This window comes from Malus sylvestris, chromosome 2, assembly GCF_916048215.2.
Source record: "Malus sylvestris chromosome 2, drMalSylv7.2, whole genome shotgun sequence".
NCBI lineage: Eukaryota > Viridiplantae > Streptophyta > Magnoliopsida > Rosales > Rosaceae > Malus > Malus sylvestris.
Genome location: NC_062261.1, coordinates 11,789,825 through 11,805,260, shown reverse-complemented (window position 1 = coordinate 11,805,260; position 15,436 = coordinate 11,789,825). Strand labels below are relative to the sequence as shown.

The 15,436-nt window shown below is 37.1% G+C and overlaps 3 protein-coding genes across 3 annotated transcripts; all 3 read right to left on the bottom strand.

Moving 5' to 3' along the window:
- Positions 1–152: 152 nt before the first annotated feature.
- On the bottom strand, positions 153–5,925 carry LOC126599174 (aminopeptidase P1-like). Its single transcript, XM_050265508.1, has 16 exons — positions 5,728–5,925; positions 5,448–5,511; positions 5,194–5,333; positions 4,746–5,030; positions 4,528–4,650; positions 3,916–4,191; positions 3,716–3,802; positions 3,487–3,554; positions 3,127–3,193; positions 2,687–2,821; positions 2,480–2,560; positions 1,761–1,815; positions 1,563–1,667; positions 1,385–1,456; positions 824–948; positions 153–472 (listed from the first exon to the last, which is right to left on the bottom strand). Exons 1-16 carry the CDS (start codon positions 5,818–5,820, stop codon positions 311–313), a joined length of 1,938 nt encoding a protein of 645 aa, XP_050121465.1. The 5' UTR covers positions 5,821–5,925; the 3' UTR covers positions 153–310.
- A 1,282-nt stretch (positions 5,926–7,207) lies between these two features.
- LOC126599179 (probable NAD(P)H dehydrogenase (quinone) FQR1-like 2) lies at positions 7,208–9,020 on the bottom strand. Its single transcript, XM_050265514.1, has 2 exons — positions 8,285–9,020; positions 7,208–7,685 (listed from the first exon to the last, which is right to left on the bottom strand). The coding sequence occupies exons 1-2, from the start codon at positions 8,845–8,847 to the stop codon at positions 7,463–7,465; spliced, it is 786 nt and encodes a 261-aa protein (XP_050121471.1). The 5' UTR covers positions 8,848–9,020; the 3' UTR covers positions 7,208–7,462.
- A 2,384-nt stretch (positions 9,021–11,404) lies between these two features.
- LOC126613936 (uncharacterized) lies at positions 11,405–13,749 on the bottom strand. Its single transcript, XM_050281546.1, has 6 exons — positions 13,594–13,749; positions 12,698–12,746; positions 12,568–12,586; positions 12,033–12,110; positions 11,831–11,935; positions 11,405–11,695 (listed from the first exon to the last, which is right to left on the bottom strand). The coding sequence occupies exons 2-6, from the start codon at positions 12,700–12,702 to the stop codon at positions 11,579–11,581; spliced, it is 324 nt and encodes a 107-aa protein (XP_050137503.1). The 5' UTR covers positions 12,703–12,746; positions 13,594–13,749; the 3' UTR covers positions 11,405–11,578.
- Between the last annotated feature and the right edge of the window lie 1,687 nt (positions 13,750–15,436).

The following is a 15,436-nucleotide window of genomic DNA, read 5'->3' as shown; positions in this document are numbered from 1 at the left end:
AACGGTTATACGAATATGAGCATAAACGGTTATGGATAAATAACCGCGGTTACCCACCCGCCATAACCGTTTGCCCGTCCCTAATCATAGGTCCGATTTCTCGGTAACGTTGTACAGTACGAATGCATTATCGATGTTTAAACAACGAAGACTTCGAAAAAAAGGTAGCAAGTTTCTAAATAAACCAGATAGCACACGAGATACTACTGATCTCGAGATACAATGTGCATTTTTATTCATTACTGAGTCAATATGCACACATTCAGAAAGCTCGCTTCTCTCTCGGAGAGAAACGAAGGAGGGATGCAGCTCACACGCTTATGGGTTCGGTGGCTTTTTTCAGCCATGCCTTCTCAGATTCATCTAAGTATGGAGCCAGAATATCCCTACATTTGGAATGGTAGGTGTTGATCCATTCCAATTCTTCAGGTACTAAAAGGCTCAAGTCGATCAACTTTCTCTGGTATGGTGCCTGGAAAGAGAATAAAACAGAGAAAATTTTAGATCAGCTCAACCACCTGTGTTCTTTCTGGAAAATTCCACGATATCGATTTGGAAATTGATCAACCCAGTATAAGTCTCTGTCATCTCTGGACAATTACACGATATCTTGCTCTATAATCCATAAATTGAGTGAGAAAGTGTCGTAGTAACATAAATGCCGGGCCGCTGTGTGACTAAGTTAACTCGTGTACAAATTAAGTTCATGTCCAATGTTTTATGTGCAAGTCATTTGATCCAACCGAAAAGAAAAAGAAAAGTCACGCATAGCATGGAAATCGAACTATTTAATAGTAAGGAAAGTAGCAAATTGCGCAGTTACCCATGTTATATGCTCAAATTGCAAGTAACCCTTGTCACCAAAGTTGAACTTCGTATCAGCTTTGTTGATTACGAGCACGTTCTCCAATCTTATACCAAATTTCCCGTCCTCGTAGTATCCAGGCTCTGAAAAGTGCAGTTCTACAGTCAGTCTAAAGGGTACTTACAAGTCACATAGTCCCATTCAAGAAGCTACTAACAATTCCCATTCGTCGACACTCAAAACAATTCATGGATGCATGCCCTAAGCAAGTATGACTAATAAGTTGTCAGCATGAGCAATGCATGAACAATAAAAAATTCAAGAAACATGATTACTTGAGCACAGATTCAAAAGGCAACGAGAAAGGGAGAACCTCCCGCAATATCGATCAATCATTATGCATGAACTACAACATAAGATAAGAGATGGTCAACATAAGATACAATATCAATCATGATTCCTGATGCGTGGTTATCCTCCAGTATGCGGGATTGAATTCTTTGTTGAGTTTGAGAAAGTTTTTATACAAGTGTAGAACAAAATAAATAATAATGAGTAATTGTATACACTGATACTAACCATCTGTTACAGTCATGGAAACTTGCAGTGGGACATTTCGAGCATGTGGTCTGAAACTAATTAAATGTGGACCTGCTCAACCAGTGCAAATGGAAGGAAGAATCGAAAATTCATTAATAAGCTCAAATTAAACACTACATTGGAGAGTAAAGAATGAGCAGTTCTCGTTAATATTTACCTTCATGAACATTTAGATAAGACCCAACCCCATGACCAGTACCATGTCGATAATCAAGACCACTCTTCCACAAAGGAACTCGAGCAAGAATGTCAAGCGCATTTCCTGTAAAAAGTTAACGATGAAAATGTATTCAACTAAGACATTCTTACACTTGAAAAATCTGATTAAAAAGGTAAAAAGACAAGCATGAAATACCATTGGTTCCATTAGGAAATCGAGCAGTCCCGAGACCTAAATGACCCTTGAGGACCTGCACAATATGCAGCACATCACACTACTTCATATAACCCTAAAATGAGGATTGGCTTGAAGGAATTTTGGGATAACAGTCTATGTATGTAGGACATAAAGGACTCAACTGTTGTGGATCTAAATTATGTAATGCATAGAGTATAAATTAAGAACATGAAAAAATATGAAAACAATGAAATCCCATTGTGAATCTAAATTCATTTAACTCGTTCATTATCAGTTAAATCTAAGGGTCCATTTTGATGGATGGATATAACATGGGGATTTGGATTTGAGTTTCTAGCGTAAAAGGCTTATGTAAATAGTACTGCTTCATGTGTGGTTATTTTATGCCATGGTAAACTGAAATCTTTTCAATAGTAGTAATAAGCTTGAGGAAGGCGGTGTAAGTAATTAGTCAAAAACTACAAAAAGTTCGTAGCACTAGTATACGTTGAACGGTGATGAAGGTCGGTGGGAATGGATACAAGGGCTACGGTGGTTATAAACTGTAGGTGTGGTGACAATGGATCATGAGTAACAGAATACACGGATGAACAGGTACAAGATTTTGGCAATTCAAAGCATAATAAAACAGAGTTCGAACAACAGTGTTCAAATTAGGATGAGTTCAACAACCAAATAACAAGATGTCTTAAAAGAGAGCATTGAAAAGAACTTACTGCCGTATAGCATGCCTTCTCATGAGCTGAAGGTTTTCCAAAATGAACCGTCCGTGTTATGTCAGTTGTTCCATCAAGATACTGCAACCATGTCATCAACATTACCAATTGAAAGAACAGAAGCATCATGATTAAGTGAGTATGCTAGAACATAAATGCATGAAATTGGTTGGCAATTTTTTATCAGCCAAATGACAGTTGACAAACCTGTGCCCCAGAGTCAAAAAGATAGATGCTGTCTGGATCAAACTCAGCACAAGTTTCTGCTTCCGGTGAATAATGAATGATTGCCGCATTTGGGCCAACAGATGAAATAGTCGGAAAACTCAAACCTCTAAAGTTCTGCAAATATAACAGAAAAAGAAATTCCTATCATGTAAAGCAAACTAAACATCCATGGAGATAGATAAGCATACAAGTAAACATCAAATTAATAAATTGAACTGCATATTTCATTTTTCTGTAACCGCTTGTTGCAAATATTCTGAGTGTGGAAGAGAAAAAGTTTTACAGTCAGAACCATGAGTGCAAATGTACCAAATAGAAAGAACACAGGATCAAGAAATATATATGAGGGGTAAGCACATTTGCATCAAAGGAATTTCGCTACTATCATGTTGCATTTTCGTATTAAAAGTTCACACTACCTCTTTTGATGCTCGAAAGCCCTCCAGCTTATCACTTACAGTCACCTCGGTTAGCTTTGCAGTTTTCCTGTCATAGCTCATTCAATTCAATCAACACATGAACATATAATAGAATAAAAAAATGGTGCCACTTAGCATATATTCAGCAATCAAAACATTAAATCAAGCATAGAACAGTATAAGGCATCAACTGTACGAAAGTTCATACAATGGATGATCACTAACTGCAATTGGACAAAAACAGTTCTTTGTGTGATTTTCACATCTTACTTACACGTAAAACGTTTCTATATCAAGATCATGATGCATCTCATCCACATGGTGAGAGGTATGAAATTCAACAAGGAAGCTCAAACTTACGTTTGGTTTTTCTTATCTGTTGCCTCCCCCTCCAAAAAGAAGCCGGAAGCCCCATATATCTCCTGCGCCTGCATTTTTTTCGTACAAGCTCAAGCATTAGTTCAGGCCTTTCATATTGTTGCAAATCTAGGGAACTAAACGCATCAAAATCTGGAAAACATATAGGAAATCAGAAAATATTGTTTCGAACATTTGAAGATATTAAGATACCATAGGTGTCACAATTTACCTGCTTATCCAACCATACAAGATATTGCACAACAGCTACTCCATCCCGGATATGAGCTTTCTTTAACCCTTCCAACTCGACCGGGTTCTAAAAATTTTAGAGCAATCAGTTAATAAGAAAAAATGAACTGAATAAAATCACAGGCACGACTATCAGAAACAATATGCTCTCTCCATACGATAGGAAGTGTAGCATGCTACCTTTAGAGCTTTTGCTAGGGCCAAAGGCGACGGCTGCAAGATAAATTTTTCGGGGTTTAGTCTTGAATACAAAGCATAACAGCATGAACCAGGGTCAGCCCATATGAGGTCATTATCTGTTTCTTCTGCTTTGTTTCCACCATTAGGCTTTTCAGCTTCGGTTCCTTTAACTGTAGATGAAGGTTTGAGCTGATTAGATGAAAGCAAGGCAACATCTGAGCTCACTGCTTTATATTCCCGAACTTCGATCCCATTTTCTTCCAAGTAAGAGTGTACCTGCATATCGAGTGAATTTGTCAGATACGTCTACTAAACCAATTATCTGCTCATGCTCACTCTTGCATTATAACATGGAAAAGAGGACATACGAAAAAAGAAATGGAGGACATCGTAATTTAGTCCAAAGTGTATAATCACTGTTATCAGTAATCAGACACACAAATTGGTGAAGGCTAATAGTAAATACATCTATTATTACTGGTAGCTTGACAACTTCAAGCCAATACTCACTGTCTTAAGAAGGTTGCTTAATAAGATTAAGATTAAGATGGTGATGTGTGTATTATGTATGATAATAATGTTAACTGTGTATGATACAATGATTTAACTGACCTCAGAAGAAACCTTCCTTTTGTCCACATAAAGGAAAGCCGAGTTGGATGTCACGATAGCAAATGCATGAACAACTGGATTGTAGGCAACATCAGTGCCCCGAATATTATACGCCCAAGCAACCTGCAGAATAGCAATTAAATTGAGATACTGAATGACAAATTCAAAATAGAGTAAAAGTACGAGGCCACATGAAGTAACACACCGAACCAACTAACCTCATCAAGCGCTGAGATGATTATACCACGAGCATTCTCTTGTACGATTTTTTCTCTTAAACACTTCAACTTATCCGCAACTGAACGACCAGCATATTCCAAAGGATGTACAATGACGGGATTAATTTCTGCCGGAGGCTGATTTTTCCAAACTTCGTCTACCAAATTTGTGTTAGTCTGAACCAACTTCTGTTGTTTCTTGGCAAAGGCACGCTCCCATAGTTGCGCGGTGTTTATTGACACACACCAAGGATCAATACCAATGGCTGACTCTTGGGGTAGATTCTAACGAAAACAAATCACAAAATTCACTTAATACAGAGTCCAATATGAATGCGCAAAGTCGCTAAAACTTGTAATTTAATGTCTGATACAAAAAGGTTAAAAGCTACGGAATATACAACATCGAAAATGATCATAGGAGTTACTCAAAGAAGCAGTGACTCACATCTGCCATCCAGACATCGACGGTCGGGTCTTCTCCCATTCGCATAAGCTGCCACTGGTCACTGAGTTCTTGCGTTGCCTGCAAAAAGTACCGACCATCCGTCCATAGCCGTGCTTCGTTCTTTGTTATTAATGCCAGACCTGACCAAAATTCAACACAGAAGTTCAGCACGACAACATTAAAAGCTTCAAAATTCAACTGAAAGCAATCAAAATTTAAACAGCAACATCCTCAAACAACATGACAATACTAACCAGCACTCCCGGTGAAGCCGGAAACGAACTCACGCCGTTTGTCTCGTGCCGAAACATACTCACTCTGCAATTACAACATAAAATCACTCCCAACATCCTTAAAAATAAATAATAATAATAATAAACACAGAATTTACAAATTACAATCGAAAAGCTCCAATCTTGATAGAGGAACAGAAAACATGAGTAAAATCGAAAATTTGCGGATACAAGATTTAATCGAAACAACGTTAAAATTGAGTGACAGGGGCACAATTGAAATTGACAGATTGAGACAGACCTGGTGATAATCTTCGGAAGGAACGACCAAGGCGTCGAGAGGCGGAGAGTGGGACGCCATTAGAGACCTCAGAGCACTAAGAGTGTCCGCCATATCTGCTTTTCGGCGACGAACTTGGAGTCGTCGAAGAAACGAGGAGAGAGTGAATGCGAGAGTGAATTGAATGCGAGAGTGGATGTGAATATATGTAGTTTTACCAGCAAAAGCTTCCGACTTTAAAACGATGTAATTCGTTGGAGTGTGTGTTTTGAGTTTCCGGAAATGTCCTTGTCGCTTCCCCATCGGTCGTTGAAAATTATAGATTGTTTTGTCGCATGGGGTGGGGTTAAACATGTCATTACGTGGAAAAAGCTTGCGTAAAACTACATTATTCGCTCCAGTGGTTATTTAATTTTCGCTTGAGTTTGACGCAGGAATTGGAATCCTAGTTGGAAAGATAACAAGAAATTTCCACTAAATTACGATTTCTGTTATTTTATCAGAGAATATTTAATCTAATCGAAATTATGGGGAAGGAGCATCGAACTTTACATGTGTAAAGGAAAATGCACTGTTTAAGCCAACTTCATTACTACTAGGTTACTAATAAAGTTAGAATCGAATTTACGGGGAAGGAGTATCGAACTTTCCACGTGTAAAGGGAAATGCACTGTTTAAGCCAACTTCGTTACTACTAGGTTACTAATAAAGTTAGAATCGAATTTACGGGGAAGGAGTATCGAACTTTACATACGTAAAGGGGAATGCACTATTTAAGCCAACTTCATTACTACTAGTTTATTAATAAAGTTAAAATCAACATGTTTTGATCAGCTGTCTTAAAGTATACTACTGAACTAGGTTAGATTATATCGTTGCTATGGTTTTGGTATTGTGCCAAATGTCGAACTTGTATTGTGTTTGGTGCTCTCCACAATACCAAGATAGAAGTCGAATTGTACACTAATGAAAAGGGTTTGAAAACTTTGAGTTTTAATAATAAGGACAAAATAAAGGGTAAAGTGAATAGTACCATGATTGACTTTTTAGTGTAAAAATGTGGTTTTTCGTTAAAGTGAACAGTACCGGATGTTTTTCGTTAAAGTTCCTTTTTTTATATTATATTTTCTTGAGAGGACGTTCGCTCTTTATCAAAGAAATGACACGGTGTGCTTTGCTCGACCAGGAGTGGCCTACATAAACTTTTCTTGGTCGATTGCCCGAGACATGGGACATGGAAATGCGCTGCCAGTCGATAGAATATCATATCTGCATCTGCTGTCATCAACTGCAGATGTCTCTGCCATCTTTGTCTGAAAATCGAATAACGAGTTGCACTTATCCGACGCAGTCATGGTTAGATTTTCTCTAAACCAAGAACATCCTACATTGATGATTGCTATAAGTTGCAGATTGCAGACGTTACGCAAGAAAAGTTAACTGCCTTTTCACTGCAATATGACTTCTACTCGAACAGTATTCAACGATTCATCATCACGGATAGTAAAGAAAACGAATTTTATTGATATATCAAGTTCTAACTTAATTACATGTTTTCGAAATGAAAGTATAAAAAAATGAAACACCCAAACACATTCACAAATTATTTGACAGAATCAGGCAGAACAAATCTAAAACCTTTACAGTGTTTTCTGAACAGAAAAGAACTCGAAATGAGAGAAAATAAAGAACAATCGCAGAAGGAATACATGCAGATGGACAAACAGAAACGAAAATGATGGCGCCTGGAAATCGTTTATGCAAGCTTCTTGACTACTGATGCCATATACTTCCCCTGATGCTCTGCAAGCGCCAGCTCAGTTTCACTTGGCCCTCTTGTGCCGTCACCAGCAAAGACACCGGCGCCATATGGAGAGCCACCTCGTACAGTGTCCATCTTAAACATGCCAGCTCCAAAAGTATACCCAACAGGAACAAACAGCATTCCATGGTGTGCTAACTGGGTGATTGCCGTCCATCTGCGATAAATAAAAGAACACAAGTCTCAATAAATTTTCTCATCAAACGACATCAACCTTTCGAGGCTTTCATCCATAACCATAGCAGTAACTTTATCCGAATGATGGATGCGATGCTAATGTACCAAGGTTGAGAAGTTACGAGGTGATTCTGCTTCAGATTGTTTGAGACAAAACACACGAAACGAAGACAATCATTCAAAGAAACAATCTTTGTGCAACCTATATACCAATTTACACTAAAACATATTTGCAAGTTCAACCTGATAAGTTTACACATGTCATTTCTTCAAATGCATATTGGAAAGAATGCTACCTTAACAACCAAAGCTTTACTAAATCCGATTTCAAATTAAACAATAATCTCACAAACTCAAAAAACTTCCATCCATAATAATTATGAATTTCATGTCAATTTCGTAGCTAAAACCCGATAAACCTTCATTTGGGCAACAATAATCTCCATTAATCTTCACAAATTATCAATTAACCAGCATAAAAAACCCAATTTTGCAAACCATGTAAGAAAACCAATAATCTCTTAACTTCTTCAATTAAAAAAAAAAAAGTTGGAAATGAGAAATGAGGCAAAAGCTTACAGGGTGGTTTCTTGGCCGCCGCCTTGAGTCCCGGTACTCACAAAAAACCCACCAGGCTTCCCAGCCAGGCTCTGCTCCTTCCACAACTGCCCCGTCGAGTCGAAAAACGCCTTCATCTGCGCCGCCATGCTCCCGAACCTCGTCGGAAACCCAAACAAAACCCCGTCCGCAGCCGCCAACTCCGCCGCAGAAATCTCCGGAATTTCAGGGTCCTTCGGCGGCGCCTTCATAGCCTCCAAAACCTCAGCGGGCAGCGTCTCGGGCACCCGGTACAGCACTCCCTCCGCCCCCTCCACGCCGTCAACCCCCTTCTTCATCCGCCGCGCCAGCCCCTCCACGTGCCCGTACATCGAGTAGAACACTATGAATATCCTCAGTTTCGGAACCGGGTCGGGATTCGGTTGCGATTGGGCGACGACAACGTCGTCATTTGGCCTGGGAGCGGAATTCGGATTGCCGTCAGTGGAAATCGGCGCCGCGGAGGCATGGCTGGTGGAGTCTGGATTTCTGGCGCCGGAGGGGACTTTGTTCTTGCTTGGGATGCAGCCCCCGCCCTTCCCCATCGAGAATAACGATATTCCTCAATGCGGATAGGAGGTATTAGCACCGGAATCCAAACACCGGATTTGACTTTTTGAGCCTTTCAGTTGGGGCGCAGAGTCCAGAGCTTCGTTTGTTCCAAGCTGTAAAGCCGGCCAACTTCAGGATTCTTGTACTTGGATGCAGTCCAATCACTATATGTATCTACGTGTATATATCTGAATAAATTGTGCTCTGAAATGACACGTGTCGAGTTGAGGACAAAATGGCGTCTCGTCTATTTTTTATGAAATTTTCTAGGCCGAACTTTGGAGAATTCATTTGGTGAGTTCATTACGTGAGTTATGTATAATTTTACGTATTATAATATGGATTCATTTAGAATTGAAAATATAGGCATTTGATAACTATTTTTATTTTTTAAAATATGAAAATTGAAAGTCAAATTTTTGAAACGCATGAAATTGAGAGTTGTTTAATAATTGTTTTTTTCACTTAAAATGAAAATCTTGTCTGATTATTACTTACAGTCTTTAGTTTTGAAAACAATGAAAAACTGAAAACTAATTTATTTTGAGCCGTTAAATAGTCATTTCATTTTCAGTTTTTTTTTTCATTCACTTTTTCAAAAACTGAAATCTTGTTTGGTATACTTTCATTTTTTTAGTTTCTTAAAAAATGACTTTTTTTGGTTTTTCAATACTGAAAACCGAAATGGTTATCCAACAACCCTTTTCACGTTTTGGTTTTTAGTTTTCAATTGAAAATAAAATGGTTATCAAACAACTCCTTAATAAAACCATGTAAAGTTGTTACATTGAGAAGTTATTAGATTGATTAGTGAATAATATAATCCTTCCTTTAAAAAGAAGAATAATTGGTAGAAAGTCACAGTTATCCATCCATTCTGATGGCCAAAAATAAGTGAATAATATAATAGATATATGAATATTTATTAATTTATAAGTATTGTACGATTATTTTTATTATAAAGATACATGTGTCTTATAAAAAAAAGCAAAGATATATTATCTTTTAGGGTTTTTAAACTTTTAAGGTAATTTAAGAACAAGAGGATCAGTCACTTAGTATTACGGTCTAGTGGTATTCTCTTCACTTGTAAGTAGGATGTCTTCGATTCTCGCCAAAGGCGAGTTTGAACCACATCATTGTTAGCCCATTGTGAGGCTACGTCCACCCCTTCCCTTAGTACTACGGTCTAGTGGTGTTCCTTTTCACTTGTAAGTGAGAAGTTTTAGGTTCAATTCTCGCCAAATGCAAATTTGAACCACATTATTACTAGCTCATTATGAGGCTTAGTCCATCACTTCCTCTTAGTATAAATAATATCGTTTATTCCAAAAGATAAGGCAGTTCGAAATGTTTTATTTACAAGTTAAGACTAGAAAATTTTATTATTAAACCGAGGTTATTATCTTATCCAACATCTTTTTTGTCGAGATTTTACTGTAGATTGATAAACTATGTGGTTGTATGATGATCATACTCCAAAATAACTGGATATTTATTTTATTATTAATTTGAAAAGTTGTGAGGAAATGAGGTAAGGGAGTTTGGAATTCAGCACAAAAGCATTAGCTTTTGCTTTAGCCAATCATCATTCTAAATGTACGACCTACGAACCACTGTCTTTATAATATTTAATTAGATATGTATGGACGTGTATTAGCAAACAATTTAATTGACGTTGATAAATTATTGTTGGAAGAAGCCATAAGGCAAGTTGAGAATAAATAAATAAATAAAAAGGAATGGACAAAATAAAGAAAAATAAATCTTCAATTATTTAAGATAAGGTCCTTTTAGACAATGAAGAAATTTTCAGGCCGCAAACCTAATGCAGACGAGGACAGAAAACAAGTTCATCGACAGAGTTGAAGCCGTTCGATCAACGGGTTCACAATTATACTAGGATAAATTCAAAGAAAAACTAATAAAAGGATTTAAAAACTTTAAGTTTTAACGATAAAGACAAAATAAAGAATAAAGTGAATAATACCATGATTGATTTTTTAGTGTAAAAATATGATTTTTCGTTAAAATAAATAATACCATAAACTTTTCGTTAAAGATCGCTAAATTCAATTCAATAACACCTAAGCCTTATCCCACTAAACAAAGTCGGCGAACTAGAATAAAATTTGGGATCCAAATCCTCTCTGGATCTAAGGATCTTCGCTTAGGGATCAATTGATCCGACCCGTTAAAATTTAATCCAACAGCTACAATTATTATAACTTTTAATAAGACCACTGCTTGTAGCTATTGAATCAAATTTCAAGAGGCTAAATCAATTGATCCCTAGGCTCAGGATCCTTATATCCGGAGAGGATCTGGATCCTAAAATTAGTATCAATGCAAATTCATATAATGAAACACGCAAAAGAGCCGCTTGGCAATTTTACCCGTCGGAAAAAAACCGTCCGGCTACAAAGGGATCTTGGCTTGCACACTGTAATTCAAGATATTACTAGCATGAAGTCCAAAACACCTGTCAATTGATATTCAGAGTCATATGAAGTTAAGTTTTGATCAAGAACTATATGACACCGGAAGAGATACTCTAAAGAGAGTCTGTCAATTGAAATTCACAAACAGATCCAAATGAAGTTATACATCACTGGAAAGTTGCTCTACGAAGTGCATTTCAAACTCCCGACGACAGTACTTCTACAATTTTCAGCACATAATCTACATCTACAAGTCATTAGAATTGTGTGCTGGGTTTACACCTCACTTGGGATTCCTAAGAACAATGATAACCGAGTCCCCACGGAGAAACATCTTGCTGATGAACCTATCCTTGTTAACCGGTTGCGCCTTTTTCTTGCCTTTTCCAGTCTTTGGCACCTGCATAGACAAATAAACGACAAAAAATAAATAGCAACATGTAACATAACATTGATGATTGATGATCAACAACCACAGGGCCACAGGCTGTATCCCAATGAAATCAAAACACAAAAGAACGAACAAGGAAAATACCTCAGTCCACATCTCCCTGACATTTTCCAGAACCATGTTGCAATGCCTGTCGAATGCTCTCACACGGCCAAGAAGCTTTCGGTTGTTACGGCAATTGATGAGCACCTGTTTACACAACAGGAACCAATTGAATAAGAATACTTGCCCTTGATATGTAAAGCCTTTCCGGATAAAGAATCATAAGATTCTCAGAAAGCATTACCTGAGTATTATTTTTTACACTCATCATAAGGACAGAAAGTGGCCCTGTATTGAATTCCTCTTCCTCGTTCTTGGCACCCTACAGCATTCAGGTTAGATAAGCATCTTCACAAATTGGGGACCCGAATGAGAATAAATGTGCAGAATTAGCAGTTTCAGAACTGAGCAGGAAAAGACACATGAGACCATGAATATAGCAAAAGAGGTCACTAAAGAAACCCGCAGACATTCAAGCCATAACACAATTACAAATGACAATTTCATTTGATAATTACTTGTGCGCTAATACATTGAACCAAAAAATGACTAATTGATGTGCAACAAGATTCTGGACTCGGACAGTTTCCATGAAATACCATCAAAGTGTCATCATGAGAATCATTCCATACTCACAGATGCAAAACCATCAGATATTGCCAACCACGTACAAAGTTGCAAATTCCATATCCAAATGCAGTAAAACACATAACATTTAATGGTGCAAAGAGAGACATAACAAAGATGCACTAAATAAGCTCAAAAGCAGTATAACTTACATCTTCCTCCATTGGTCGGCTGTGAAGAGAGGGAGATAAACACAAAACCAAAGAAAGAGGAAAACTTATTAGTACTTCATTAAAGAAAAGCTAAGAAGAATTTCCATTGACACATCAAACCAATCATTACCTCATCTCGAACAGAGGTTTCTGGGAAGTTCTTAATCCGAAAGATGAACCTGGCAAGGAACAAGATATATCAAGTTAACTGGTATCAAGTAAAAGCGGAACGGCAGACACTACTAATACTAATCATCAAATGCCAACAGCATTTTAGAAGTCTACAATGGCAATTACTAAATAAGATCTCGTAAATTCAGTGGATGCATCATGCCAAATCCAAAACTAAATTGCAACTATGTAAATCAGCATTAAGAAAGCAAAAATAAGGTGGACCGTGTTTGATGATTCAGTTCAAACAAATATTAGTATATCTACAAGGGAGAACGAAATTTCATCAGAAAAATCAAATCATTTTCATGAATAAGAACAAAAAGAGACCAATATCGACAAAAGACTATTTATAATATGATACAGATGAAAATTAAAAAATTCTTGTTAGAATGCTCAGGTCAGGTCTCCAGATTATAAACACAAGGAAGCTCAAAAGAACAAAAGTTATATCCGAATCGCCATTAGAAGCAAGAGAAGTTCCTTTACGCAACTTCGATACTCAAAAACCGGTAACTAAACTGAAAATCCACTAATTCAGGTTTTCAAAAATTGAAATCTGGCATGTGGGATCATTTCAATGTTGCCCTAGTTCAATTACACTCCTTACTACCAAATTGTACAAAATAAATTTAAGAAAAATAAATTAAATATAATTAATCACATCAAACTCTAATTATTTACATAATATTTGCAAGTATATTTATAATCCAACGAAGATCGAAAATCTTCAAGTAAGGAGAAAACGAACAGATATTCATAAAATCAACGACAAATCATCAAAAGTATATGTAAGTCCCTAAATCCGCCAAAATTATGATAAAACTAAGCAGTTTTATTCGATATAGATCTTACCTTGTCGAAAGCGACGAGAGGGAAGATCTGCACGATGCGGCTAGTACTCTGCCTTCGAACTGAGTAAAGCACGGTTAGGGTTCTTGGTTCAAGTTTACGAAAGCGCCTGATGAAAGGCGGCATATAGCGGCTTGGGTTTTCAAAATGTTAAAGTTTGTAAAAGCCCACGCTACAAAACCCAAATCGGTTTATTGTAAGAAGGCCCAATCAGACACCCAAACTTTGAAAACCCAAGTAAAATTACCAAAATTGATTTTTGGTTTTCACTTTTTTTTTTCTTTCAAAATAATAAAGATGAAAAAATAAATTGGGATAGGTTGTAGTGGTACTCTTGAGAATAATATCTTGAGCAACAACAATTAGGGTTCGAAACAATTTGTGTTAGGGAATGTCTTGAATTGACTAACTTTAATTAGTTCATTTTTTTATCGGAGAACGATACTTTTACAATTCTAATTACAATTAGTCTACGGTCTGGTAGTATTTCTCTTCATTTGAAAGTGAGAGGTCTTATGTTTAAATCTCGTAGATGACGAATTCAATATCAAATTAGGTTGCCCATTGTGCCACCTAGCTGAACTCCCTCTTCCCTTAATGTAAAAATATCGATGTACTTAAATTACAATTAGTCATATGTTGTACGTTTACTAAATGCTCTCTCTATAAATATGTTCGACTACATGCTTCGGACATGCAGCAATGGTTAGAACTTAGAACTGTAGAGTTTTAATCAGTTCATATGCCCATGCCCACCTATTTTTAAATTATTCCAACCATTACATCAACAAAACTCGGCAATTTGCAAAAGAAATTTGGGTCCTCAATGTGCATATCGAAAATGTGGGTGCACATTCATAAAAAATACCATCAAACTGAACACTTTTAGTTTAGCGAGCCAGCATGTTTGCATGCTTAAAATGAAGCATCACGCATCAAACACATATCAGCAGTGGATGTCCGGTTTTTCCCACTGTTTGTACAGTAGGTGTGGTCTTTGGTGTGACAAAGTCATTGATGTTCAACAAGTGGCCTCCATGGCCTTAGCCCAGTTTTCTAATAGCTAGTATCTTATATTGCCACCCCCCCCCCCCCCCTTTTTACTGAATATTTTCTCTCTTCACTTTCCTTGAATACCTTTTGCATTAACAATCTTCCCTCCCACAAGATTATATTTCACCCCTCTAATCTATATGTTATCTTTTTCTCAAAACCTCCAACTCTTTTCTCTCGTCAAAATTATCATTCTACAAGTTGAAAAGGGTCAGTTTAAAATTCTTTAATAAATAAGCAACTATTCACTGCTATACTTGACTCTTAGCAGCCCACGCCTTAGAAAGTTTGCAAAGTTCTTTGGGTGAGTCAATGTGCATATCGAATATGTGGTTGCATATAGCAAACACTAGTAAGGGTATCTGCGCGATATTGCGAGTTACATGATAGCAAAATCCCATCTCCAAATCATCTTCTTCTTTTTTTTTCGAAAATGAATCGCCAAATCTTCAAGCAAATTGTTACTCAAATGAGAAAAAAAAAACGAAAAAACTACTTAATACTTGATAGCAAAACCATGAACCACAATTAATACAATCATAAACTAAACCAACACCATATTCAACAATTCATACAAAATACCATCAAACTAAACACCCTTAGTTTAGCGGGCCAGCATGTTAATTTGCATGCTTAAACATGAAGCATTAAGCATCAAACACATATCAGCAGTGGATGTCCGATTTTTCCCACTGTTTGTACAGTAGCTGTGGGCTTTGCATTAACAATCTTCCCACCCCCAAGATTATATTTCACCCACTCTCATCTATATATTATCTTTTTCTCAAACCTC

Bases quoted from the DNA above. Each gene is read 5' to 3' on its own strand.
- LOC126599174 (XM_050265508.1), bottom strand. From the start codon at position 5,820: ATGGCGGACACTCTTAGTGCTCTGAGGTCTCTAATGGCGTCCCACTCT. The intron at 5,031-5,193 runs GTGAGTCACTGC...TGTTTTCGTTAG, and splicing joins TCGATGTCTGGATGGCAGAT to AATCTACCCCAAGAGTCAGC. The intron at 3,803-3,915 runs GTAGCATGCTAC...TAAAATTTTTAG, and splicing joins CCCTAGCAAAAGCTCTAAAG to AACCCGGTCGAGTTGGAAGG.
- LOC126599179 (XM_050265514.1), bottom strand. From the start codon at position 8,847: ATGGGGAAGGGCGGGGGCTGCATCCCAAGCAAGAACAAAGTCCCCTCC. The intron at 7,686-8,284 runs GTAAGCTTTTGC...TATTTATCGCAG, and splicing joins GGCGGCCAAGAAACCACCCT to ATGGACGGCAATCACCCAGT.
- LOC126613936 (XM_050281546.1), bottom strand. The intron at 11,936-12,032 runs GTAATGCTTTCT...TTGTGTAAACAG, and splicing joins GTGTAAAAAATAATACTCAG to GTGCTCATCAATTGCCGTAA. The intron at 11,696-11,830 runs GTATTTTCCTTG...TTGTCTATGCAG, and splicing joins TCAGGGAGATGTGGACTGAG to GTGCCAAAGACTGGAAAAGG.